This window comes from Denticeps clupeoides, chromosome 16, assembly GCF_900700375.1.
Source record: "Denticeps clupeoides chromosome 16, fDenClu1.1, whole genome shotgun sequence".
Lineage (NCBI taxonomy): Eukaryota > Metazoa > Chordata > Actinopteri > Clupeiformes > Denticipitidae > Denticeps > Denticeps clupeoides.
The window spans coordinates 10787267-10814176 of NC_041722.1; the positions used below are offsets into that span (position 1 = coordinate 10787267).

The window sequence follows — 26910 nt, forward strand, 5'->3', positions numbered from 1 at the left end:
TTAATACCGTTCATGAGGTGATTATTGCATTTTTGCTAAAGCTCTTACCCGTCAGTAAAACTGATTGAGCAGTCCATGTGGTATGAACATCTTCAACACCCGTTTCCTGTCCCTTCAGGGGCTTCCAGGTTCATTCAGCTGAAAGAAAAACAAAAAAAAGGTAGAAAGGTTGAGAATGACAGGTAAATGAATCAAGTGACTATGTGTCTGATCAGACCACATGAATTCATTAATGAAAATTTCAACGAACAGCAGGCTTCCTATGGCTACAGAAAGCTGGGTGAGGGCCAACACTGACTACATGATTAATGGTTGCTGGCATGAAAGAACTAATCTCCACCGAAACAAACAATTGCCCAAGTGCTACAGTTCAGCAACCAACTTATGCAACACTTGTTAATGAAGTTCATCTACAACTCAGTTTTTCCATTTCTACGTACTGAAAATTCGGCTGGAGCATCTTTCATCAAACATCGTCAAGCCCAAAGCAAGAGCTCCAGGACTAAGGATGCCAGACACAGTGAATAATGAAACCTAAAAATGGGTGGGGGTCCATTTGAGGTCAGGCTGCTGGACCCTTAAATATTTTTGTCAGCGGTCCAGCATGCATTATACTTTAAAATGTGCATAGAATGAGCTCTGCTTTGTACATATAGAAAGGCTCTAAAGTCTAGAAGCAGTCTCAGATTTTCTATTAACGCATTCCTAGGTCAGGGCTGCACTTGACCCCACCCTCCCAAATGTCTTTGACCCCACAATCATCAATAGTTCCTGCCATCTGATTATCTATAGGTTCAGCCCTGACTTATGCGCTTTCATATAGGTAATGAATAAAGATTGGTGTGTGTGTGTGTGTGTGAGAACCTTCCACTCTCAAAACTTCTTAAGGCTGGTGAAAGGAAAGGCCACAAAATGTTTTCAGCCAGCATGCTGACACATGCAACTGACAAACACTGTTCGCAGGCGTAAAAAAAGTTGTAATTATCCATCATCTGCTCTGGGCCAACATGGCTAAGAGGCTCTGATTTAAAACCCAGGGAGAAGCTGACATGTGGGAATAGCACTTCAGCCCGTCAGCACAAGACAAACATGCCATGCAAGGAATTAGTCGGTGTCGTTAAGAAAAGAGACGCGGCCAGGTCCATGCTGGACGAAATGGAAAATTACCATTCTCAAGTTTAGGCTCGCAGACAGCACTAGCCAATGGCCTGCAGTTCTGTGACAATACAAATCCTCCATTAACAATGTAAGTATGCCTTCCGCCCGGGGGAGCAATTTTCGCTTGGCCAATGGGGAGAGAAATCCGCATGGGTGAACGGCGGCCGCCAACACACACAGAGCCTGGGCCACAATTAAGCCCTGAAAGAATGGGCTCATTCTGCCTCAGAGGAGGTGGAGGACCCCGTCCGAAAGGAACCGACTGCTGCTAAACACTACAGAACAGAATGGAAAGGAATTTGACTAGAGTTTAGCCAAAACATAAGAAAGTTCACATATATTACATTAATATTTCGATCATTGTTTGCATGATCCCCCTCATAAAAACAGAACATTTGTTTCAATGGATGAAAACGTTGCCCTTAGTCTTAACTTTTTCTAACGCATTTCCACAACCTTCCATTATTTATGGTTTTGATATATTTCCCACCCAAAGTGTCCTTCACAATTAATTTTTGATTAAAATCAGCGAACAGTAGGAAATGTTTCATGAGGGTCTGTTTATGGGGGGTGACACCTTAAAGATTTCTGAAAATGAGATTTTCCCTGTCTAGCTGGAATCAGTTGAGTGCCACAATGTTTTCTTTTTAAAAGATCACCCTCAACACAGAATATCACCAAATGAAGGCCTGAGGCAGATCTACACATCTACGCACTCCCACTGTGAAATGGACAACACTGCATGTACAATAAGCTCATTATTCTACATAATGTTATTTTATGAGGGTCTCTTAGGGGTTTGTTCTGCTCATCCAGTGACCTTTGCTTTGCCCTCTAGTGGTCAGAGAAGCACTGTGCACCAAACATAAAGAAAACAAGATGGCGACAATAACCGCAGAATTCTTGTTTGGAGCTTTCCTTTTTAAATGGAATAAGAATTTGACCCATTTTGTAATAGTATTGTAATAATACCAGGCGTGTAACTTCGAAATGAATAAAAGTAAGTATCTGATGATACTTATGTGGATGCTTTAATCAACAACTTATGAATGCAGAATAGCTACTGTACCTTATCGTACAGCTAAACATTACATACATTACATTAACCTCCAAGATTAATAGGTTATCTTAGTTAGCTAATTAGCCCCCACCCCCCAGGAAAGGTGAAATACTAAATGTGTAAAAGAGTGTAAAAAGCAAAACTCAAGCAAATAAGAATTTTTTATGCAGTTACCATGTTTACTACGTACATTTTGTGGACTTTCTGGACGTTTTTTACTCACCAGTGAAGAATTAATAAGCACAAGAACGTAACTTAGACACCAAAAACCGGTAATTGATCCGGGAAACGTTCAGCACGTTTGTCTGTAGGGGCTTCAGCGATGTTGCCAGATATGCTGAACAAAATCACCCGAACGACCGAGCAGCACCGTGCTGATGTCCAGTGACACCGCAGGAAAACAGCACAAAGTCACTAATAGGCTGCCACTTATGGACTGTAGCATTGATGCCTTTATTGCGTTTATTATTAAACGTTAAAAGTTATTGCAACCATTATTGCAACCACGAAAATTTTAACGTGACTTCATTGACTTGCAATCTGAAAATGGGTATCAAACAAGGTAATACATCTTAACAGCACTTACTATTGCACTTCAGCATTTATAATGCTATATGCTTCAGTATTTATAATGTTGGTCTCATTTAAACCTTAAACATATATTGACTGACCAAAACACAGACACCACAGCAACTTGTTTTTTCCCTAATGATCTCATCACTCCCTGGGGGCACTTTGGAGTGCAGTTTTGGTTAAATGCCACATTAGCACATAAATGCACAAATCCCCTTTGAGAGCCCTGGGAGGGGATCCCTACCTTGGCCACTGGGATTAGAAAAAAGGGAAGGAATACTTCTCTATTATTCAGTGGATTCCTCTCTCCAAGACCTCAGTACTACTATACTAGCTGTATGTAATATATACAGCTCAAAAAATAAAGGCGAAAACCTTAACAAGACAGCTCCAAGTCACTTTTGCAAAGTCAAACTGTCCATTAAGGAACACTGATTGACAATCAATTTCACATGCTGTTGTGCAAATGGAAGAGACAAAGAGTGGAAATTATTGGCAACTAGCAAGACATCCCCAATAAAGGCGTGGTTCTGCCTTGGTGTGCTGTGGTGACCACAGACCACGTCTCAGTTCCTATGCTTTCTGGCTGATGTTATGGTCACTTGTGAACGCTGGCGATGCTCTACAACCCACACACTGGCACCCTGGGCTCTTCACAGATGAAAGCAGGTTCACACTGAGCACATTTGACAGACGTGACAGAGTCTAGAGACTCCAGCATGACCGGTTTGGCAGTGGGTCAGTAATGGTGCGGGGTGGCATTTCTTTGGGGGGGTCGCACAGCCCTCCATGTGCTCGCCAGAGGTAGCCTGACTGCCATTAGGTACCGAGATAAGACCCCTCATGAGACCATATGCTGGTGCGGTTGGCTCTGGGTTTTTTCCTAATGCAAGACAAAGCTAGACCCCATGTGGTAGGGCGGTAGTAGCCTAGTGGTTAACACACTCGCCTATGAACCAGAAGATCCTGGTTTAAACCTCACTTACTACCATTTTGTCCTTGAGCAAAACACTTAATCCTCCAGAGGGACTGGCCCAGTACCTACTGACTGTAAGTCACTCTGGATAACGGCGTCTGATAAATGCTGTAAATGTGACTGGAGTGTGTCAGAAATTCCTGCAAGATGAAGGCATTGATGCTATAGGCTGGCCTGCCTGAGCACATCTGGGACATCATGTCTCGCTCTAGCATGTTGCACCACAAAACAGGAATTGGCGGGTGCTTTAGTCCAGGTCAAGACAAAGTTGTATAAGTCCGAAGTGTGTTTTTCCTTTTTCATTTTGAGTGTGAATCCAAATTCAGACCTCCATGGGTTGATAAATTATCGATGGAAATCAAATTTTTGTTGTCAGCACATTCAGCTATGTAAAGAACAAAGTATTTAATAAAAATATTGAATTCATTCAGATCTGGCATGTCTTGTTTTTCTTCATTAAATACTAAGCAATTCACTGAAATCTTTAGTTTCAAAAAGTATTTGATCGAATATATATGACAGATGCATCAATTTCATGAATGACTTGTAAGACAATATATACCAGCTGTCACATTTACTTTATTAAATTTCTTAAATGCACAAAGGGTGTAGGCTTACTTTTCACAAAACAACACAGCAGACCAAATCTTATGAAAACAAAACGTGACACCTGGACATTCCCAGTGTGTCCATGGGTTAACATTTTTTGAAGGGCTGAAGGGGCAGTGGTGGCGGTTAAGGAAGCGGCCCCGTAATCAGAAGGTTGCCGGTTTGAATCCCGGTCCCCCAAGGTGCCACTGAGGTGCCACTGAGCAAAGCACCGTCCCCACACACTGCTCCCCGGGCGCCTGTCATGGCTGCCCACTGCTCACTCAGGGTGATGGGTTAAATGCAGAGGACAAATTTCACTGTGTGCACCGTGTGCTGTGCTGCTGTGTATCACAAGTGACAATCACTTTGACTTTAAAAATGACAACAGGAGAGAACCACAATAATGTGACAAGAGTGTTGACAGCATAGTGATATGCAACTGCAACGCTTTCAGTGCCAGGCACAATATATATTGACAAGGCCGCTTCTTCACCACTTAACATTTGCTCCCTTTAAAGGCACCGCATCCAATCTGAGTGCAATCGTACAATTTTACTGCATTCGCTGTGGAGACTCAATTGCTTTTACTCCTATTTATTTTACATTTTATTATATTAAGCACAATTAAAAAAAAACATAAAGGTGAGATGTGAATGAGCAGGTAACACTTTGTACAGTTGACGTTACATGTCTTTGTAGAACGTCAGTACCCATTTCTGTGCCATATGTAACTTCACAAAGCATTTCAGGCTAAATGGCTGTGAGCACCCCTATCTGATGACGCGAGACGAGCGATGTGTCTGTTCCTACAGAGAGTTCCAATCATTGTAATAGGCACTAGATTACAGGTCTACTTCTTGTTTACAGTGTTTACAGTGTTCACATAAGCACATTTCTGAACTGAAGTAAAACATGACAGACTGCACGCACTTTGGTCGTTAAAACACACACACTTTGGTCAATAAAACAATGTTTACTCTGTATAATTTTTACAAAAATACTTTGAGAGGTGAAAATGATAAAAGCACTAGGCTGACACATTCTAATAAAGATAAGGCTGTGGATGTAAGTTGGATATAAAAGGATGCATAAAGCACAAACTGAAAGTGTTTAAAGTGCTGCTTTCAAGTTACTTAAATGGGACCATGTTTATCCAGCATACAGCATACCTGATGAGGAAAGCCAGTGTGACCAGCATAATTAATCATGTCACGAGATTGTGGCTTTAACACTAAAAAAAGACGGTCAACAGGGATCATCACGCCAATCAGCATTGGTGCTAAATGAAATGGGTCCAAGGTGATCACTCCTGTGCACAAGTGTCATGGAGTCCTGCTTACAATAAGACAGTGGGCAGAGAAAAGAGACTGACCTGCGCCTTCACCCAGAGACATTGGGCTGAAGGCTAGCTGGCGAATCCCTGCAGCCTCTCGCTTTTGTTTGGTTGTGGATGACATGCCAATACGGAGAAAAGTTAAGCATTTAAGCGCTGCCATTTAGTTGGCTGCGTTCCTGCCAAGAATATGGGTTTTATGGGATAGGAGAGAAATGTAAGTTCTTGTTTCATGGACAAAGCCCACAAGTCTGTGACCCCACATTTGTGCTTGGGAAAAGAAATCTGGAATGATTCATATTTTTCTTGTTTCTTGTTAATGTTTTCAGAAGTGCTGTTTTTTTAGATTTAGAACTTTATCATTTTTGGCCTTAAAGCTATTCATATTCTTTTCTTGCTGTGATGATGTTTAATATGGACCTTTTCAAAAAGTCTGGATCTTTTATTCAAGTGCATAAAAAGGGACAGAACATTAAAAAAAAAATATTCATTTTCAAGGGACACCTGATCCTTCACTTTCAACAATGCCCTGTTCATGCTAGTTTTTTCAAAGTAAGGCATAAAACAACATACAAAATAAAGTAGCATTTCTTCATGGTTGTGGGGGGCGTGTGAGGCCTGAAGAACCCCTTACAGCTGTGTCGGCCGCCTGCTATGTGGCTCACTTCCAGGGGGAGGCGCAGCCACCAGACTCCTTAGGTACACACAGGGGTTTCTCCTACGAGCAGCACCTTGCGGAGGAGGAGGTGGCGGAGGGGGCGGAGGCCTCACCAATGACATGAGCGGCTGCATTTCCTGCTGCTGCAGGGAGAGTGGCCTCTCTTCTTCCTCTCCACCACCGCCACCGCCACCAGCGGGGAATTGGAACTGGCCAGAACCCTGGCTGGTGTCAGTACTCCCTGCACTGCCAAGCCCAGTCACAGGCACAGTCGCAGAGTGTATACGGGCTGGTCCTCCAAGCCGGGACAGCGCAGAGACACGTGGGTGCTGGGGTTCAGCTGGGACAGGGGGGGAGGAGAGGCTCTCCAGGGAGGAGATGCTCTGGTTCCAGGCCTGTTGGAGGTCTATGGGAATAATCTTGGTGGCCTCCATTGAGACACAGACAGGTAAGGTGCCAAGCCCACCTTTCCAGGGCAGGTTCTTCTCAGCAGAAGTTGGAGACGGTGGGAATACAGATGGGCTCTGACATACCTCAAGAGCAGCAGGAACTGCAGTCAAGCAGTAGATAACATATGAGTATCAAACCAATAATTAAATACTGACCAAAAATACAAAGCAATGTCACCAACCTGATTTGGGTCTCTCCTTCGGAGTTTCCGGGGCCTTACGGGCCACAAAGGTAATCCCTACATCCTCCTCCTTCTCTGGTTCAGTGTGTTCGCCCTTTTCTTCTTCTGATTCCAGTGGCACAACTATTGGGTCTGCACAAACATATGGAACATTTACAAATTCTCTCTCCACTCCACTTTTGTTGGTCTGAAAATGAAAATCATGAAAATATTTACAGGCAATTTACGAACCCACCTTTATCCTGCCAGCTGACATTACGTCTGGGTTTGTCATTGGCCTCCTGCTCTTTCACGTCTGAGCCTCTCCGCTGTTAAAAAGTGTGGGTAAATGGTTTACAGGTTTGGCACAAATAAAAATTGAATCATACTTTTTCCTAAGAATGAACGGTGCGTTTCTTGTTGTGGACAGGAAGCGACATGTACATTCATTCAGAGTCAAGTGAGTGTTTATCAATGACCCCCCACTTGGGCTTTGTGTGGACTTTTGTTCCCATAAGGCAGCCGAGAGCTCTGGAGTGCCTGACCTTGCCTTTAAATGGGACAAGTCGCCATCCCCACAAAGACAAAATGAGAGTTCAGTTCCTGTTGGCTCCCTTTTTCCCTCTGCCTCTTAGTTGTCTGAATTTAATGAGGAAACCACATGACAGACCCCTCCTCTACCTTTTTCTGACTGCGGTCTTTCTTGTAGCGCTTGTAGCGGGTGGACTTGAAGTTCTCCAGACGGCTGCGCATGTTCCTCTGGAAAACCTCCCTTTCCTGCCGCTCCTGGTCGCCTGTGGTCATGAAGTGCCGACTGTAATGGGAATGGTACTGCAAGGAAAACCGATCCACAATTCAGCACTGTGTCAGAATGACTTATGGGACGTGATGACATTAATGACATTAGGACGTGAAAAACCTAAAAAATATATAATGGATTTCAGGGAGGAGGAATATACTTTACCCTTCTCCGAGGTTTGTACAGGTTCCCTGCCAGGAAGTGATGCGTCTCTGATTCCACTTCCATTTTCGCACCTGGCACAGTGTCAATAACCTGCAGGTCTAGACACACCCCACTACCATTCTCTCTGCTAGAAAACCGAAAGAACAGGAGCTCACTCAAGACTATGTCTCTATACAAAGTCAGCAGACACATGCAGACACTCCAGCTGCTATGGCATGCCTGTTCTACTCACAGGTAGTTGGTGACGTTGGTGACTTCAGGGAAGGAGGTCCTGCTGGCCATGGAAGGCAAGGAGAGCCTGGCAGAGGTCAGAACATTTCCACCCTGGCAGAGTAGAAGCAGGGTAAAGGGGGAGAACTGTAAAACCCAATTCAGATATAAAAAAGGCCCTAAAATCAAAACCTCTTAATCCCTAGGTGTGAACATAAGGCTAAGAAAACAATATTTTGGGATATACAACAATACTGCTTTTTATATTTTATTGGATATTGGTAGACAAATCCAACAAACATAGAGGAGTGGGACAAGCTGAATATCCTTCAAAAATTAAATCATGCAAATGAATATTTTTATTGTGGTAACTAACTTTTGATGGACATTTTTGAAAGACACTTATTTGGAACAAGCCCACCTGACTCCTTCCATAGCCCAGTTAAAACAGCACTAAATTTATCATTTTCAGACACCTTTATCCAGGGAGACTTACAATCAGCAGTTACAGGGACAGTTCCCCTGGAGACACTCAGGGTTAAGTATCTTGCTCAGGGACTTAATGGTACTAAGTGGGTTTGAACCTGTGACTTTGAGGTCTTCTGGTTCCCAAACATTTCCCCTGAAGCCCCCATGCCTGTGTCCAAGACGAGGCAGGAACCCCCAACTCCAATTCCTTCCCACATACACACAGTGTTATTAAAAGAATTTAAAGTATTTGCAGTTACACTGCAGGTTACATAGAGTCTATATTAGAGCTGTAATCTACCCTAAAGTCAGCCCGGTCCGAGACTGTTGTGCTGTGTGGTGCATTTAAATAAATGACAGTCACACGGTCAGCATTTTTACTGCACCGTTTCCATACAGCCATGACCCTATGAGCTCTTGCAGTGTGAAAAAACTTCTTTCTTTGCACGCGCTACAAGCAGGAAATGAAACGTGCGGGACCAGAAGTTCATTGTTGTTGACCGAGCCGAACCGACTTGACCCAGCCCAGACCAAGATTTATAGTTCTACTCTATGTACCACACAGGATTAAACAGAGTTTTGATTATCCACCCTGCCAATCAATGTCATTTGGCCCTTGGTAAAAATCCATGGTTTATTTAAGTATTCACCTCTAATGTGAATCCTGGAGTACTCTCACATTCAGAACCAAACGTCTAGATCAGTGATGAAAACCAGTGTTCCTGAATCAATTGGGTACCAACCACTCCGGAATGTACTTTTCCCCTCAGAGCTCTGGGAAATATTTTGGTAATCATGGACATGACGACTTCCACAACTGTGTGTTTCTATAGGCTTCCTTGGTGTACTGCAGCCGCATGAATGAAAATGTCAAATGGGCATTTTGAAAAAGAGGAAATATTTAATAATGTGGCATGGGGCTCCTGAGCCCTACACTTAGTCAGCTGGAGCTTTTAGAAACAGTTCATTTTCATTGAGTGGTTCTCAAAAAGGTTCCACCTTATTGTTTGATTTATAGCATAATTTCCTCTTCCCTCCGATTGAAACAATTACTTGTAATGTTTTTTTCCATAACTGGTCAGCTGGGTGGTCTCCAGCAGGGTGAAAAGAGCTTTTTAGGGTCCCTACTGCTAAGTCTAATATTATCCTTTCGACTCAGCTCAGAAAGCTGAGTGCTATGAAATTCAAGGATACAGGAAATGACATTCCTCGAGGCTTGGCCTACCAAAGAAAGCTCGGTGGCATGAAAGGGTGAGTGGACGACACTCCCACAGAGAGCCGCGCACATGCCTGTCAGATCACACACACTGGTGTTACTGTTTCCATGGCTCGAGGCTGCCTGCGTTAGACCTTGATGTGCACGGATAAGATCTACAACAGTGCGTCAGCTGTGAGGAACTACTGTTCTATCTCAAGAACCAAAGATCAAAATAAACAAACAGTGCTATCGTTACTTGGGGAAAGAAGAGAGACGAAGATGAGAAACTCTGGGTCTTACATAAGTGTTGGATGTTTCCAGATGGGAGGCCAGCTCACAGAACCTGCCTTCCACAGAAAATTCTTCTTCCATTAAACATCTCACTGACTGATCATTAATGTCCAACTGTTTATTTTTTGGACTGTGGACATCAGTCAATTATTGAATGTCATTCCCCTTTAATTAAAGTCAGTGCTCTAAATTTATAAAAGGCAGCAGCCCATTGAGGCCTTTTCCTCCCTCAGGTACCATGATATCATTACTTTGATGTGGCAACAATCAGGTATCAAATGGCCCTCAGCAGGCCAGCATCATTAGCTCAGAATCAGTTAGTGAAACAAAGGAATGAATTATTCCCCTCTCTCATGACTGGCCTGAGAAATACAGTCAAGGCCCAGTGCCAGCCCCTAGGCATCATGCAGTTATTCAGAAGTGAATAGAAGAAAAAGGACGGTCCTTCAGAATTTGGCTTCCTTCATGAAACAAGGAGATTACTCAGACACATGCTGAGTTGGTAATACGGGGGTAAAATATTAATAGGCGATGCCATGTACTTGCGCCGAAAGGTGACTTTGCACATTGAGATTTAATGAACTACATTGCCATCTAGTGGCCATTTAAAAACACGACAACCTTTTTTACTAAATCATCCATTATCCACATGTATAGAAAACATAAATTGATAAAGGAATTTTAGACAGAAGACTATTAGTACCTGATCAATCACACTGATTGCATCCCTAATGTTTATCTTTTGATATGCCTCCCAGAGTTCACTTTTGCGATAGACTGACTTGCGCATCAGGAGCTTGCTCAGGTAGTTCTTGTCAAACTGCTCCCACCTAACAGGAAAACATGTCATTAGAATAATACCTCAATCAAAAGAACATATACTTATAAACACATGTATATGTTGAAGACATTTGCGAGAGACACTGACTTGTCTCTCCAGTGGTGGTAACCATTGAGACCAGCGATGTCCTCCACTGCTGCTAGGATATGGTCAAATGCCTGGGGAGAAGTATTGCTGCGTTAGCAGAGCTTGGTCTAAATTCAGGCTTCATGGTACAGATGGTACAAAATTGTTTTTCTCTAAGGGGAAAAAATCATTTTCCCCACATTTATTCAGGGCATTGAATCAAATCAGGGTGGTTATGAATAGGAATATGTTGACTGTATGGATCGGAGAAATCTGTTATGTAAGGATGAGTCAGATATGATGATGACAGAGAGTCACATGGACCTGTCATGAAGTAGGGGTTATTGCGTGCGAGTAAAACTGAGGGACATATGCGGCAGGCCAGAAAATAAGGGGTGACCGATAGACAGACCCGCTCTTTACAGCTGTGTCCAGTCATAGCCATCACAGTGAAGAGGCTGTAAAAAATGCTGCTCTGATGATTTATTCATCTGACTGAAAGTCTAACGTCACCCTCACTGGCTCATGCTCCCTGCACCTCCTGCTGCTTCTTCTGATGCGGTTTATAAATACACAACTTGCACCGCAAGGTCACCATCTAGGAGACACAAGACACGAGCTCAGTCTTGCACATGTGCTAACCATTTCATGCCATCCGAGGCACCCTGTTTAACATGTATGTACTTCTGTTCTAAACTTCTATGTCCATTTCTCATTTCAATGAATTCATTTTAATTTGATCAGGTTTATCAACAGTGGGAATACAATCAATTAATAAGACAATAGTAATGCACATTAGTTATGTACTAAATGTCATTAAAACAATCACAGACAAGGTACAATGAGTGAGGTAATTGCTAACTGGAACATTACATGAATGTGCAATATACAACATATATACTGCTTCCAAAATCTCTGCATGTCTAACTGCTTCCAAAATCTCATCTTGGATGGCAGCCCATCACCTCCAACTCAATCCCACCAAAACTGAACTAATAATCATTCCAGCAGATTCTTCACCACATCAGGATCTTGCTATTTACCTGGATAACTCACAGCTCTCTCCTTCTACAACAGCCCGCAACCTTGGAGTAACAATAGACAACCAACTCTCCTTCTCAACTCACATCAGCAATCTTTCCCACTGGTGTAGATTCCATCTCTGCAATATCAGACGAATCCGCCCTTATCTGTCAACACAGGCCACCCAACTACTGGTTCAGTCCTTGGTAATCTCAACAACTGGATTACTGTACCTCCCTTCTAGCTGGTCTACCACTATGTACCATCCGACCTCTACAACTAATACAAAATGCAGCAGCATGACTAATCTTCAACCTTCCCAAATTCTCCCACACCACCCCTCTGCTACGTTCCCTCCACTGGCTCCCAGTAGCTGCACGCATCAGATTCAAAATTCTGATGCTGGCCTACAAAGCCAAACATGGAGTAGCCCCATCCTACCGCTCAGTGCTTATAACACAAGAGATCAATTCACTGAAAAGCGGCATCCATTGAACTGTGGGGTGTTAAACGAGAAGCACTGTCAACAGCCCATGATAAATGTCTACCAGTCTCATTTAAAGCCACATTCGTGAGCATAAGTAACTCAATTTCTAAGTCCAGCCTCATGTGTGAATTTGCTCTTGCTGTGCTCTTTTTTCAAAGTAGAACAGAACATGGAATCCAGATGTTAAGCATTCATCAAAAACCTTCTGTTTTATGTCATTTTCTTTCATTTGCAATCTCTGTAAAGGAAGAAATGGAGAACACAACGTCCCCCACTCCCCACATTAATACTGTATTTAATAATGGATTTAGTGACTGCTGGCCAACTGCATATGATTTAGTAACTAATTAGATTGGCTTTTCATAAGATGATTAACACACACAGGTAATTTCATAATTTCTTCTGAGCAGCTGAGTCATTCATCATCATCATAATCTTTTATAAGGCACTTCTGTCTAAAATATCATTTCAAATCAGATTTGGATTTTCTTTCACTACTCAGAACAATACTGTATGTGTGTGAAATCTTTAATAAAGTTGTACAGAATTCCATTTGGACATAAAGGAAAATAAACTCTAAATTGCCCTCTAATAGAGTACTCACCCGTTCATGGATCTCTTCGTTGATGGTGGGCTTACGGTTGGTGCTGCGTGGGACTTTCAGCCATTTCACCAGCGGCTTTATCGTTAGACCCTTCAAGAAATGAGAAAGCGTAAAGCAAAACTGCTGGTGTGTGATGTGAAGGACACACTTAAGCCTAAAATCAATGATATGCCAAATACACGAGGTTTGTGCAGCAGAAGGATACTTGCATTATTGATTGTGACAAAAGCATGTCCTACATACAAACACGATGGTGGCATTTACAAACCAGCACACGGAAGTCAAACGCAATGTTTCATATGAATATGTTAAATGGGTATGGGGTCTTAAATGCCATTATTGTCCCTGCTGCCTCCCTGTTCCCATGGTGCATCAGAGTTGCGACTGCATGTGAAGTTATTTTTGCCTCAGTCTTTTGCCTGCAGCGTCCTCAGTCCCCTTGCAGTGAAGCACCTGCTGCAAGCCAAAGATAGAGATTGCAAGAAGTGGCCCTTGTCTATTCCCACAATGCACTGCTGACACCAATACAGCCAAGCAAAGGAAAGTTCCCGCACAGACTATAAAAATTCCCTCCAGTCTCTTTTCTGTTCTCAGGACAATAAAACGATGAAGATATGTAAATGAGCAAGAGAGCTGGAAGCCCGGTCACTTAGAGGGAGTCTGCAGAGATTCAGAGACAGATGCAGATGCACTCAGACACTGATGTGGTTGACCTCCCTACAAAAGAATTACAATACCTTACTGTGTTAACATTTTAAACAGGCAAGTTTAACAAACCATACACCCATTTTAAATCAGTATATGCCTTTCTGGCATTCTCTGCAAGCATGGTATTACAAAACATATAGATTTCCAAAGACCACTATTCCAAACTATATTAATCAGAATGCCAACAGAATAACTCAGAATGCATGCATACTAGGCAACTTATTTATACATGCATAATTTCTTTAAAATAGCAAATACACAGCTCTAGATACAGAAAATAATAAACTGGAACAAATGGGGCACAGTGTCTTTTAAATGAGCCATGATATATGTCAATATTCAGGCAATAACAAAACAGCAACAAATGGGGAACAATTATCTGGCATGGGCTGGGTCCACTTTCAAACATAGAGGGAGGGGGTCACTACCTTTTCTCAGGTGTCACCTTTATAATATGAAATGGGATTCCTAATGTGAGTTACTGTTACAGTATCTGTTACAGGGATGAACTGAAGCTATTCCAGCAGCTCATGATGGCGGTCACCGAGCCCCATTATATTGCGTGTTCAGAGGTTTTGAAGGTGAAACCTTATTCTTACCTGGAACATGACAGTGAAGAACACTACAACAATAGTGGTTGCAACAAAGTAATCTTTCGCCTTCACGTGTTCGCCATCCAGTAGCACCACCAGAGCAAATGCCACCGCGCCTCTCAGGCCCCCATATGACATCACCACCTGATCTATCCTGTCCAGAGGAATCAGTCTGAATCTGTTCAATACCCAAGTCTGCATCACAACACCTTTAAGGGAAAAGGACACAAACGGCATCAAATAGATAAATGGACATTGCATGATGCACAAATAGGGAATAAATCCTGATAATCACATAGATTTGTAAATTTACCCATGGCTCTGAAGACAAAGATGAAGATGAGTGTGCAGCTGACAAGGCCAGTGTCCCAGGCCCATTTGGACTTGTCCACAGCAGAAATACCCAGGAAGATGAAGATGATGGTCTCAGCAATGCTGGCCAAGGTCTTCATGGTGTACTTAACAGTTGTCCTTGATTTCTGAGAGATGTTTGCCTCCACGTACTTGTTGCATCCAATACCACAGAAGGTCATTCTGCCAGGGTGAGAGAAGAAACATTAGCTTTACTAAGCATACTAAAATTTTACCAAGTATAAGAAATACTAAAAATCATGACCATTAAGGCTGCACTGAACGTCTACCAATAGTTCTATCAGCTTATTAGAATGTATCGCTGATCACACAAAACTCAACTCGGAACAGTGAGTGAGACACAATGGAATCATTATAATCTCTCTTTTGTGTGTCAGTTGTAAAAAATTGCACATGATACAGAGTCACCACAACACAAAAGTGTCACCCTGGTGTTGTATTATTCCCCAAAATGCGATGAACCACCCGCTGACAGGAATAAACTTCAGACAATATGTCTTTAAATGCGAAAACAAAGAAGGAAAGGTGTCCCTTTGCAATCAGTAGGTGGCAGTAGGTGCTTTTCGTTGTAGACGATTAATATGGACCAAACACAAGTGTCTTAATTCAGAATAATATTATTCTGTTATACTGTGCATATTATTTCTTAAAAATGAATATCTTAAAACATGCTAAACCTGTTTTTCTATTCAGGGAAAATTCAATTTTTACTAAATAGCATTAAATGATTCTTTTCAGGCAGGAAACACTGAAGAAGAGTGTGGAAAGTGTGGAAGGAACGGCCTTGAATTCTTTTAAAGCTGACTATTTTACAGGGTTTGGGAAAAGCTGAGGGCCAAAAAAAAAATCATTATTTAATCACTGAACTGATCACAAGAGTTTTCATTTGATAACTCTTTCATCCACATTGTCACAAAGTATAGATAATAACAGACACAGAGATTACCTCATAACACAATTAAAAAGCCAACATAATCTGTCATATAAACAGTGTCTAATATTGGTCTATAGATTAAAAAAACTACTGAATCTTACAGAGGTGCTGACTGGCCACATGCTGAACACTGTAAGATTATATATTGAATGAGAGCATGACAGGACCACACACAGACATACACACACCCTCATTCTCTATTCTCTGCCAGGACTTTTTCATGGAGCCTGACCTTGGCAGCTCCTTTCACTGGAACGTGAATCATCCCTTTCAACCATTTCTGAGTCTTGGCCACTTTTCGCTCTGTGATTTACCAAGATTTCTCCCTAGAGTCAGCATTAAGAGATTACCCACATTACCCATATCCTTACATCACTGTCTGTTTCATATTGCTTTGTGGTTTAATTTAAGCCTTTGGTGGTTCTCAAAACCATTTGTGACACCCTCGTCATGATCACTGATATTACCTTGCAGTTTTTCTTAATAAGCACCGTGTTTGTACTCACGACAAGATAGCAGATAATGAGAAGAGCTCTGCTGTCAGGTAGGCCAGATACACCAACAGGAACACAAACAACGGCTCAATGATTCGCACTTTTTTTGTGAACCGTGTGACAAAGGCCAGGATGCCAGCAAAGACCAGTCCAACCAGCGTGCCACCGATGCTGACGACGAGGAAGGATGCTAGAGGAGAAATTAAGTAGAGATGTCAGAAAATGCACATCTAGTGCACGCTACTGCATCAGTGCATATCACGCCAGAATATAATATGCATGCTTTACCATGCTGCAAGGTACCATTGCCTCCCACGCTTCTCCTTTTCCACTACAGAAAAACTGGGCTCACTTCACAATAATGGCACAAGCTCCATCATTAACAGACAAGAGCAGGGACACATGCGCATAGCACATGGCCTCAGTCAGTGCACGTGAAGCTAACATGAAATGCAATAAGTGCCCCAATGATTGTGCTGAGGTTGGTGCATCAAAACCTGCTTTTTTTCTTCTCAATGCACAAGCCAGTTGTCGTTCTAGCTACCTGAGAGAATCGGGGCTACACAAAATTGTAAAACACAAATGCTGACCTGACATCATCCCTTAACCAAGACCAAAGCTTGTCTTATTACATTTTTTTTAAATAAAATAATTAAATAATTACACCATGAATCAATTAAATCATGAATTGATTAACTTGTGCATAAATAAATTTTTTGTGCAAATAAAAAGTGCAGAAACCAATATTTGGTTCTACCAATATTTACACATGTTATAAAATATTCTATCTATTCACTGCCACCTCAAATGTAAGATGAATGTAACTTCATCACCGGGTAAATGAAGTACAGAGATGGCGAAATACTTACCAATGCCTTTAAAATAGTCTGCTGTTTGCACATTCCCAGGCCCGACTTCCACAAATGAGATGTAAACTTTATACAGCACCTGAATGAGACGATCATAGTTATTACTTGCCACCACAGAGTTAGAAATCCATTAAAGGAAAAATCACCCTGTCATTCCACAGGGTGTCAACAGTTTGTGAACAGTGTGAGAGCGACTATAAAATACGCAGAGGTCAACAGGCCTGACCCAACAAACCCACGCTCACACACCTGGACTAACTCCATAGAAGTGGCAGAAAAGAGCAGTCGCTGCTTTTACACAGCCAAAGACTTGCCATTACACACCTACACATTTCCCATCTACCTTTACACAGGGTGTAAATGTCAGGCCACCCGACCCCACAGCCGGCATATTCAAAGCCAACAATCTCCCGTCTCACCTGTAAAGCCCTCGACTGCCTCTGTGAGACATTCTCATCTCCACTGGGAAATCACTGACAGCAGGCCTGTCAAGGCTAGGGTCTACCCTTTTAAAGCATTAATGCCTGAAACAGACTTAAAAGTAGGCTTTCTTTTTCCACACACATATAGGCTACATGCAGGCGTGCCAAAGTAGTGACAAAAGAATCACATGACACATATTTAATATGCCATGAATTGTAAAATTTAGCAAGCAAAACCACCAGCAAGCCAACCAACCTACATATTGTAAACATTTCACTAAATATAGATATTGTATGGATGAAATAATAATTGACTTGACAACAGAATGGAACATTTTCTTTAAAAAAAGGAAATTACTGAATAGTCTATCAATTATGTAGCCAAAATCTAATGAGCTATGTCTATAACTAGAGAGCAGCTTTTTCTTAACATAACTTGGCACATAAAGCAGCACAGTAAATGGGCAACGTTGGGAACCACTTAAAGAAGAAAATCTGGTGAATGTGATTCTACTGACTTTTAACTAAGCTCATGAGCGAAAAGGTTATTACAGCAAAGTCGCTTGTATCAGACTCCATAAACAAGCAAGCTAGAAAAGCAAGCATGACTCTATGCTGACATGCTGTGATGCAATCAGAAATGTAGGCAAAGCAGCTTTGGCCCAGTTAATGAGCTTGATCTTAAGAAAGTAAGAGTAGGTACAAAGTAGGTCTAGAGGCCTATCCCACTGATCCATGAGACTGTATAACCTTTTTTTCTGACGTCAGCTGCATTTTGTAGTACAAATGAATAAAGAGGAGGGTCTGGTATTGCCCAGCAACCATGAATAGATGCCATACAGTACACACAACTAAAGCAATCCCTTTGCTGCTGTAAGATACAGTCTCTCATATTTGGATAGGTTTTTCGGCAAAGGCAAGAGAACTGAAACACTGGAGGGCATGTGGTGAACGGATTACCCCAAAGTAGGCAGGCAATGCCCAGGAATGTCAGGGGTTTATTTTTTATTCTCAGTATAATCCTTACTAGATGGGTCAAACTCCTAATGTGATCTAATCCAAAAGTTCTCCTGAATACACAGAAGGTCTGCAAGGACATTGGTCAGGCTCTGATTTGAACTTTACATACATGTGAATCGGCTTCCATCTGTAAACGGAACTACTGAGGACAGGCGACGCTGGGTTGTGCCTCAAGCATCAGTGATGAACCTCCGGCAGATGGCTACAGTCAGACTGCGTGGATTATTTATTCCCACTCTGGAATGAACAAGTGAGGGCTTTGCTGCACTTTAGGAAAGAGCTGAGGGTTTAGAAGTGTGGGTCTCTGGAGTAGAGCAGCGGGCAGCTTTGACAGTCATCTGTGAGCCTGCTGGGAGAGTCTGAACACAAGCCTCCTTAATTCAACACCTCAAAGCCCTGCACTCAACAGTCCCTCTCTCACACAGATGAGCTCACCATTGATTTTCACTAAATGCTTTGCTGGACAAGTCTAAGGATCAATTATTATGATACCAATATAAACGTTGTCCAAATAAATGGCAATAAAAGCCATTTTACATCCTTGCTTCTGGTGCAACAGGATACCACAGCTTAAGATCAAAAGGCTTTCAGTCATGTGACAGGTGTCTACACAATCGGAAAAGCTTTGTGCATTCTAGCATGTCACCTGACCTACAGTCATTTACCTAAGATACTCATAAAAGGTATTTGCATCCCCATAAGGGTTTATGGGAGCCAGATGACTCACCACTGTGACAGCGTCGTTGAGCAATGACTCCCCGAAGACGATGATGAAGAGGGTCTCGTTCACATGGACCTCCTCAAACACGGCCAACACTGCCACTGGATCTACAGCTGAGATCAACGCCCCAAAGAGAAGGAACTCCATCAACCCAGCCTCGACTTTTTCATCTATATGGGCAAACACACAAAGAATGATCACTTTTAATATATTAGATGTATGTTTAACCTCTTAAAGCACCAGGAATCAGCAGTCTAGACAGTTCCTCTATGCTACACAGTTAATGCAGCTGGACAGCTCTCTATGTTATGCATGTGACATTTTGGTCACACAAGTTACTTTATCCCCATAACTAGTGGTCAGATCTATGAACAAGTGTGACATGTAATTGTTGTGCCATACTACTAGGTAGTAAAATATATAGTAATGACAAAAGCCGTACAAGCAGTATGCTAAGTGCTGCCATGTGATGCATGGGACACAGAAAACTAGTCTCACTTGTTAAAACAAACTTCCACAACAAAATTCTATAAACTTTATAAGCGTTCAGACAAAATTTTTGCACCAACTCTGGGGCAAACAAGCTCCAACAAAGGTGTCAGGGGATGGTGGATGGCAGCAACTACTGTGCTCTGATCCTGCTGTCGCTGGGGATCCTCTCTTGTCCAAGAGGACCCAAACCCTCTGGTGGCACCCCGGATGTGACATGGTGACAGTCCTGGACCCTAAGGCTGGCAGCACATGTGGGTATGATTCAGGGCCATTCCTTCCAGGCCCCTGCCACTGCACATCCCTGCCGCCCCCAGGGAGGCAATCCCAGACCTCCTGGAGACCGCTTACCAAACAGCAGGGAGGTGCCATCTTAGGTGCCGGGTGGATGTTCCAGCACTCCAACGGGCATGTGCAGCCCCTACTGCTGAACGTCTCTACTGACGCTTTCAGAGTCCCTCACTGCTGCCCACAGGGTTCCAGACCTGGAGACCACGTACCATACTGCAGGGCGGTACCTTCTGGGCCCGTGCAGTGGCAGAGGCTGCCTCCAGTGGAGGTACAGGGGCTTTGCGGTACCCATCCCGGCTCAGCCTTGTCTGTGTCCATTGGGTCAAGTAGGCCCTCTTTATGCCCGTCCCAGTTGGCCTCGCCTGCCACCCGGGGGGACTTGGTTGGCTCTATGTCCCCCTGGAGGCATACCCTCCACACTGGCTATCTGGGGGACCAACTCAGCCACTTCCCCTTGGGGGTAAAGAAGAGGGGAATTGGGGGCCACTGCTGGGAATTGCTGGGCACATTGCTGTAATTGGTGGTGGGTGGCGTGCCTGGATTTTTTGGGGGCGTGTGCAGGGAACTGGAATTGGTAAATGCTCTCTGCATTGGGCCGGGGCGCTGTGACTGCGCTGCGTTGCTGCTGGTGAACATCCGCGACCAGAGCAGGAGAGGTGAGTTCCTCGTGAGGTTGGACTGGCAGCGCAGTTGCTGGCTGGGACCAACCCGTTGTGTCTTCCACTACCTTACCCTGCACAGTTTTCTTTCTCATCCACCCATCCACCATTTATTTTATTCAAATTTTATTGCAACTCGCTGTGGCGCAACCCCCGCATCAGATGATTGGCACCACTCCTTCAGCTCATGGGGTTTGCCACTCATCCACAGCTCACCTCGATCCAGGGTGTCTGTCCTCTATCTTCTCCTCTGCTTCTTTTTGTTTTTTTCGGCGGGTTTTTGGCTGCCACTTCTTGTGGTCCAACGGTGAATATGTCGCAGAAGCAGGACATTATGATACACAATGGGTTTATTGTGGGTGGTAGTAGCCTAGTGGGTAACACACTCGCCTATGAACCAGAAGACCCGGGTTTGAATCCCACTTACTGCCATTGTGTCCCTGAGCAAGACACTTAACCCTAAGTTGCTCCAGGGGGACTGTCCCTGTAAATACTGATTGTAAGTCGCTCTGGATAAGGACGTCTGATAAATGCTGTAAATGTAAATGTATTAAGGAACAAAACATGACTTGGGGGCCAAAAGAAGGTGTGTGGCATAAATCCAGCAACTGAAACAAACATTTACATTTTACATTTACATTTATGGCATTTATCAGACGCTCTTATCCAGAGCGACTTACAATCAGTAGTTACAGGGACAGTCCCCCTGGAGCAACTTAGGGTTAAGTGTCTTGCTCAGGGACACAATGGTAGTAAGTGGGATTTGAACCTGTGACTCTGTAGTCTTCTGGTTCATAGGCAAGTGTGTTACCCACTAGGCTACTACCATCCCAAACAGAGGTTAGGTTCACGTTCCATTCAATCTTGCAGCACCTACTGGGTGCTGCCTAATGTTTTTTATGGAGTCCTGGTCAATCAAGCCTAATTGGTTTCAGCTGGGAAGGATCAGGACTCCATAATCAGGTGCAGGAGCACCTGCTGTGATCGCCCCATGACCCCTGGACATCACAGCAACTACAGTGACCAAGATGGTGTGATCCACGGGATGTGATGGACAGGACAACAATGTCATTGGTCTAAAAGCTACATGAGTGCTGTTGAGTTAAAATGTGGTGCATTGTATGAATATTTTTATTAAACCTGATGCACTATTCAATATATCATTCAAAGTTATAACTGAACTTTGAATGTATGGGTTATGATAAAAATTTGCTTTGAATATCATTGAAAGTAGTTTTACTTTTTTAGTTTTAATTTTACATCGCAAGAGTTAACAGTGTTTAATAGATCTGCAAAAAAGTAGTTTTTTTTTTAAATATATTGAAATTAAATGATGTTCCACATTACCTGAGTACCTATCTTAAATATTAGGACAAGTAAAAGTGAAAATATTCTAGAACTTTTTTTCACATTTTGGTTTCATTTTCCAGAGAATCGGCCAACTCATTAAAGCAGTAACTACATGGAATGGGTGTCATTTAGATGTTAATAGTTCAATAATTATACTTGATATTTTTTTCTTTAAATAAACCAACGAAGGCATGCACGCTGAACAGATTGTGTTTTTCTGAAATAATTCAGGACCAGAATCCTGCAAAACAATTTTTTTGTTGGTAAAAGAACCTCCTTCTGCGCAGAACAGGATCTCACCTATAACACCTGCAGCTTTCATTCCGAACAGGCAGAATCCGGTGCAGAATGCATTCCACAGTGTGCCCACCACAGCATACATCAGAATGGGACCCAGGTTGTCGAAAAAGAGCCGGGCTGGCATGAAGTACCCGGCATCCCCGACAATGGTGGGCAGGAGGAAGAGGAAAAAGAGCCCGGGGTCCAGTTGGTAGGGCTGTTTTTTGCTAGTTATGAGGACCACGCCTCCCAGGACCAGACCCAAGAGGATCAGCATGCAGCTCTCTGGAACCACAGTAGTGAAGCGCTGGGAGAAGTGGAACACTGACAGGAAAAAAAAAACATTATTAAGTATTGCTATTTTTATTGTCTGTATGCACGTTGAGATTTTGTATAAAATGTAAAGTACAATATAAATGAATTATGATGAGCAAATAAAGACTTGTTTTATATCAAAATCAGCATCCATAGCTCTCTTTTTCACCCCAGGCCAAAAAGTCTGGTATCAGCCTAGCGGCCCTGTAATCAGAAGGTTGCCGGTTCGAATCCCGATCCGCCAAGGTGCCACTGAGGTGCCACTGATCAAAGCACCATCCCCACACACTGCTCCCCGGGCGTCTGTCATGGCTGCCCACTGCTCACTGAGGGTGATGGGTTAAATGCAGAGGGCAAATTTCACTGTGTGCATCGTGTGCTGTGCTGCTGTGTATCACATGTGACAATCACTTCACTTTCTTTCTTTCTTTTCTGAAGAGCATTTAATGTAAATACCTTTCTGAAAGTGGTAACTACAGGGCACAAATTATTGCATCGTAAAGGCCATACACGTTATTATGATTGTGCTTATACTATGCAGACTCTTTATTAGATACACCTTCTATTTACACAGTGAAGGTACAGGCTGATGTTCTACTATGTTCTGCCTGCTCTTGCACACTTGAGCAAACGGTTGGAATTGATCGGTCATGGAGGCAGAATGTGAATGGACTTTTGTGCATGCGCAGAACAGACCAGGCCCAGACGATCATCTTAGGACCAAAGGACCACCGCCGATCATATGCTAGTGGTGTACAGTGATGTGGAAGTGGGATTTTGGCCTTCCATTTTTTTGTTAGATTAGAAGCCATGAGTTCCAACACATCCCTAGAATCTGATTCTTTCAAGACATAGACTTCGTGTTACAGTTTTTAATCCATTCAGAATTAAACAACATTTTAGGTTGCGAGAGAACGCAGGACAGGAAAATTATGCCCGACACCAGACAGAACAGAGTTTTAATGAAATCTGGGAGGCTCTAATGGTGCAAATTATTCATGTTTTCATGGCCATTCTGGTTCTGCAGCCATGAGAACGCCTCTACCAGCAACACATCAATCAACCCACTGTGACTCAGCACAGACGCCGCAGAAAACACTATTACAGGCCCTACAGCACACGCCGATCACAACATTCACAAATGTACATGTCCGTAAACACACAGAAAACTCAGAACTCAACAAGAAATAGATTATTATTGTGGAGGATTATTACAATATAATAATGACATCTGGTCAGCAGTGGTCTATTAGTCTTATTCAATTATATCAGTATGAGACACTACCAGGCCATAAATCCAAACAGCAAAAAAACTCCTTAGACCTTGCAAGAGCATGGAGCAAATCCGAACATCACCTCGGATTGGTCTCCTTGTGCATTCTGTGAATCTGAACGCTGTTTAAGGTTCTGCTCGGAACAAGATGCGGCCGTGCCTTTAAACAGATGTCAGCCTTTTAAATAAAATGAGTTTAAACACACATTAGTCATCAGACGGCAAGAGCACAGCACGGCACTGCCATTAGAAGCATGGAGTTCGCCATACCTCGGATTATCAGAAATGCGCTCAGGTTAATAGCGTTTCGCGAGAAGAGGGAGCTGACTGTACCATTTTAAATGAGCCTGAGAAAGGGGCCGGGGGCTAATCACACCCACACACATGACTCTGGTCTCTAGTTTTTTAGCTTTTTGTACAGTTAAGTAATGAGCATTTTATTTGATATATTGTCTAGCCTGTTGTACTTTTGCCCTGGCAATCGACTGCGCCCTGGCAATAGAAAGTGGCACAGACACTTTTTTGCTGTATAGATACACTTACACCTACATTTTACCCTGTAACAGGTTGCAACCTAACTTTATTGTAAATTCCACACATCTATCTATCTATCTATCTATCTATCTATCTATCTATCTATCTATCTATCTATCTATCTATCTATCTATCTATCTATCTATCTATCTATCTATCTATCAACCTTACAGCCTACAAATTAGGGCTCTTCAATGTGTGTGAGAGAGAAAGGGATACTGGAGCCTGTGCTGCACAATATTCCAAATATCCCCACTACGTGTGTGCATGTTCTCTCTTTTTGGAATAAATCAGCGAGCTGCACGGGCAGCAGCCTTCCCACAGCCTGGATGGAACTGGAGTGGAGAGAGAGATGCCTAGCAACCACCCACACATCCAAAGCGCAGCCTCCAAACTACAGAACGTCTTGAAAGAACAAATGGGTCCACGGATGGTCACGTGATCGTATAAAAACAAGTACATTAACAGTAAAAACAATGGCAAATGTGTGTGCTATCATTGCATAATGCTGACAACTGTCACTGACCAACAAATATATAGTAGATTAAATGGTGTCTAAGTGGATCCATACACCATCGTATTTGAGATCAAGTGATATTTTCCTGTTATATCCCTCACTTTCTGCAAGGGTCCGCAGGGTCATGTTTCTAGACAGCAGGTCACACAGCCAATCTGGATGTCTGGATATACCAGGTTGGGGGCTTTCTGACAATAAGACAAAGGAAATATTTGGTGGCTTGAGGGGTGACAGGGGGTAAAAGCTGGAGGGAATGAATAGCCCTTTAAAGTGGGGTGGTGATGCTCTGCTGAACTGGACCACTCGGATATGCATATGTGTGTGTAGTGCCAGGTATACTACAAATCAATACCTTAAAACAATTTAGAATGAACAATTAATTACAATATACATACAGTACAGGTCAAAAGTTTGGACACACCTTCTCATTCAATGTGTTTTCTTTATTTTTATGACCATTTACATTGGTAGATTCTCACTGAAGGCATCAAAACTATGAATGAACACATGTGTAGTTATGAACTTAACAAAAAAAGGTGAAATAATTGAAAACATGTTTTATATTCTAGTTTCTTCGCTCTGATTACTGCTTTGCACACTCTTGGCATTCTCTCGATGAGTTTCAAGAGGTCGTCACCTGAAATGCTTTTCCAACAGTCTTGAAGGAGTTCCCAGAGGTGTTTAGCACTTGTTGGCCCCTTTGCCTTCACTCTGCGGTCCAGCTCACCCCAAACCATCTGGATTGGGTTCAGGTCCGGTGACTGTGGAGGTCAGGTCTCCACTTTTTGTTAAGTACACAACTCCACATGTGTTCATTCATAGTTTTAATACCTTCAGTGAGAATCTACCATGAAAATATAGAAAACACATTGAATGAGAACTTTTGGCCTGTACTGTATATGTATCACATTGTATGTAATATAAAGTCAAACGTAATCTTAACATTCTAGTCTTCTTGTATTATAATGATGTAATATACCTGTATATACCTGCACTTGTATAAAGAATAACTAAATAGCTCATGTCAGGGTGGCAGTAGCCTAGTGGGCAACACACTCCACTATGAACCAGGAGACCCAGGTTCAAATCCCACTTACTACCATTGTGTCCCTGAGCAGGACACTTAACCCTACATTTCTCCAGGGGGGGACTGTCCCTGTAACTACTGATTGTAAGTCGCTCTGCAAAAGGGCGCCTGATAAATGCTGTAAATGTAAAAGTTCCTCTTTCGGTAGATACGTATGCAACGCAGTTGGGGAAGAGTCCAAACGTGCGTAAAGCGACTTTAGAAAGTTAAACCTGGAGCGCAGAGCGCGACTTACGTATTTTGGCGAAGCTGGCGAGGAGCAGCCATGTGGCGATGATGTAGGGGGTCTGCACGTAACTCCATTCCCACTGCACTACCTTGTAACCGCCCCCGTGGTGCGACGCATCTGCCTCCCGCTGCTCCGCGGACCTGGGCAGCCTCACGCCGGGAGCCGCGTAGCGCTCCGCCCGGGCGGCGGACGTGGCGCCGCCGAGCAGCGGCGGAGGAGGCGGCGGCGGCGGCGGCGACGGCGCGTCCGCCGCGTAAAGGTCAGCGGCCGCCCCGCCGGCCGCCGTCAGCAGCAGGAGCAGAGTCGGGGCGAGCATCTTCAGCTCTTCAGCGGTCTGGCATCTTCCCCTGCCGGCCTTATAAAGGTACCCGCGGCGTCGCGGCCGGTTGACAGCATCAACACGTCGCCGGGAAGCCGCGGAGGTCGGAGCGCCGCCGTCCTGCCCCGACACGTGACGGGGATACTGGTCCCAACGGAGCGTGAAGGTGTCGCCGCACGGGTGCGACACTTCTCCCGAGGTCTTTAACAGGGAGCACAACCGACTGGACGGTTTTTTTTTTTTTTTTTTTAATTGCGACAATTCGCGATGTTAATTGATCTCAGCGCCACACTGCGCGCTCCCCCACGTGGAGAGACTGGAACC

At 43.3% G+C, this 26910-nt stretch overlaps 1 protein-coding gene across 1 annotated transcript; it reads right to left on the reverse strand.

Annotated features, from left to right (window-relative positions):
- Window positions 1–4621: 4621 nt before the first annotated feature.
- On the reverse strand, window positions 4622–26795 carry slc9a5 (solute carrier family 9 member A5). Its single transcript, XM_028956654.1, has 16 exons — window positions 26274–26795; window positions 22334–22636; window positions 19251–19414; window positions 17082–17160; window positions 16225–16402; window positions 14726–14946; window positions 14419–14621; window positions 13112–13201; window positions 11019–11089; window positions 10794–10920; window positions 8156–8247; window positions 7924–8050; window positions 7641–7790; window positions 7216–7288; window positions 6981–7112; window positions 4622–6899 (listed from the first exon to the last, which is right to left on the reverse strand). Exons 1-16 carry the CDS (start codon window positions 26581–26583, stop codon window positions 6322–6324), a joined length of 2898 nt encoding a protein of 965 aa, XP_028812487.1. The 5' UTR covers window positions 26584–26795; the 3' UTR covers window positions 4622–6321.
- Window positions 26796–26910: the final 115 nt, after the last annotated feature.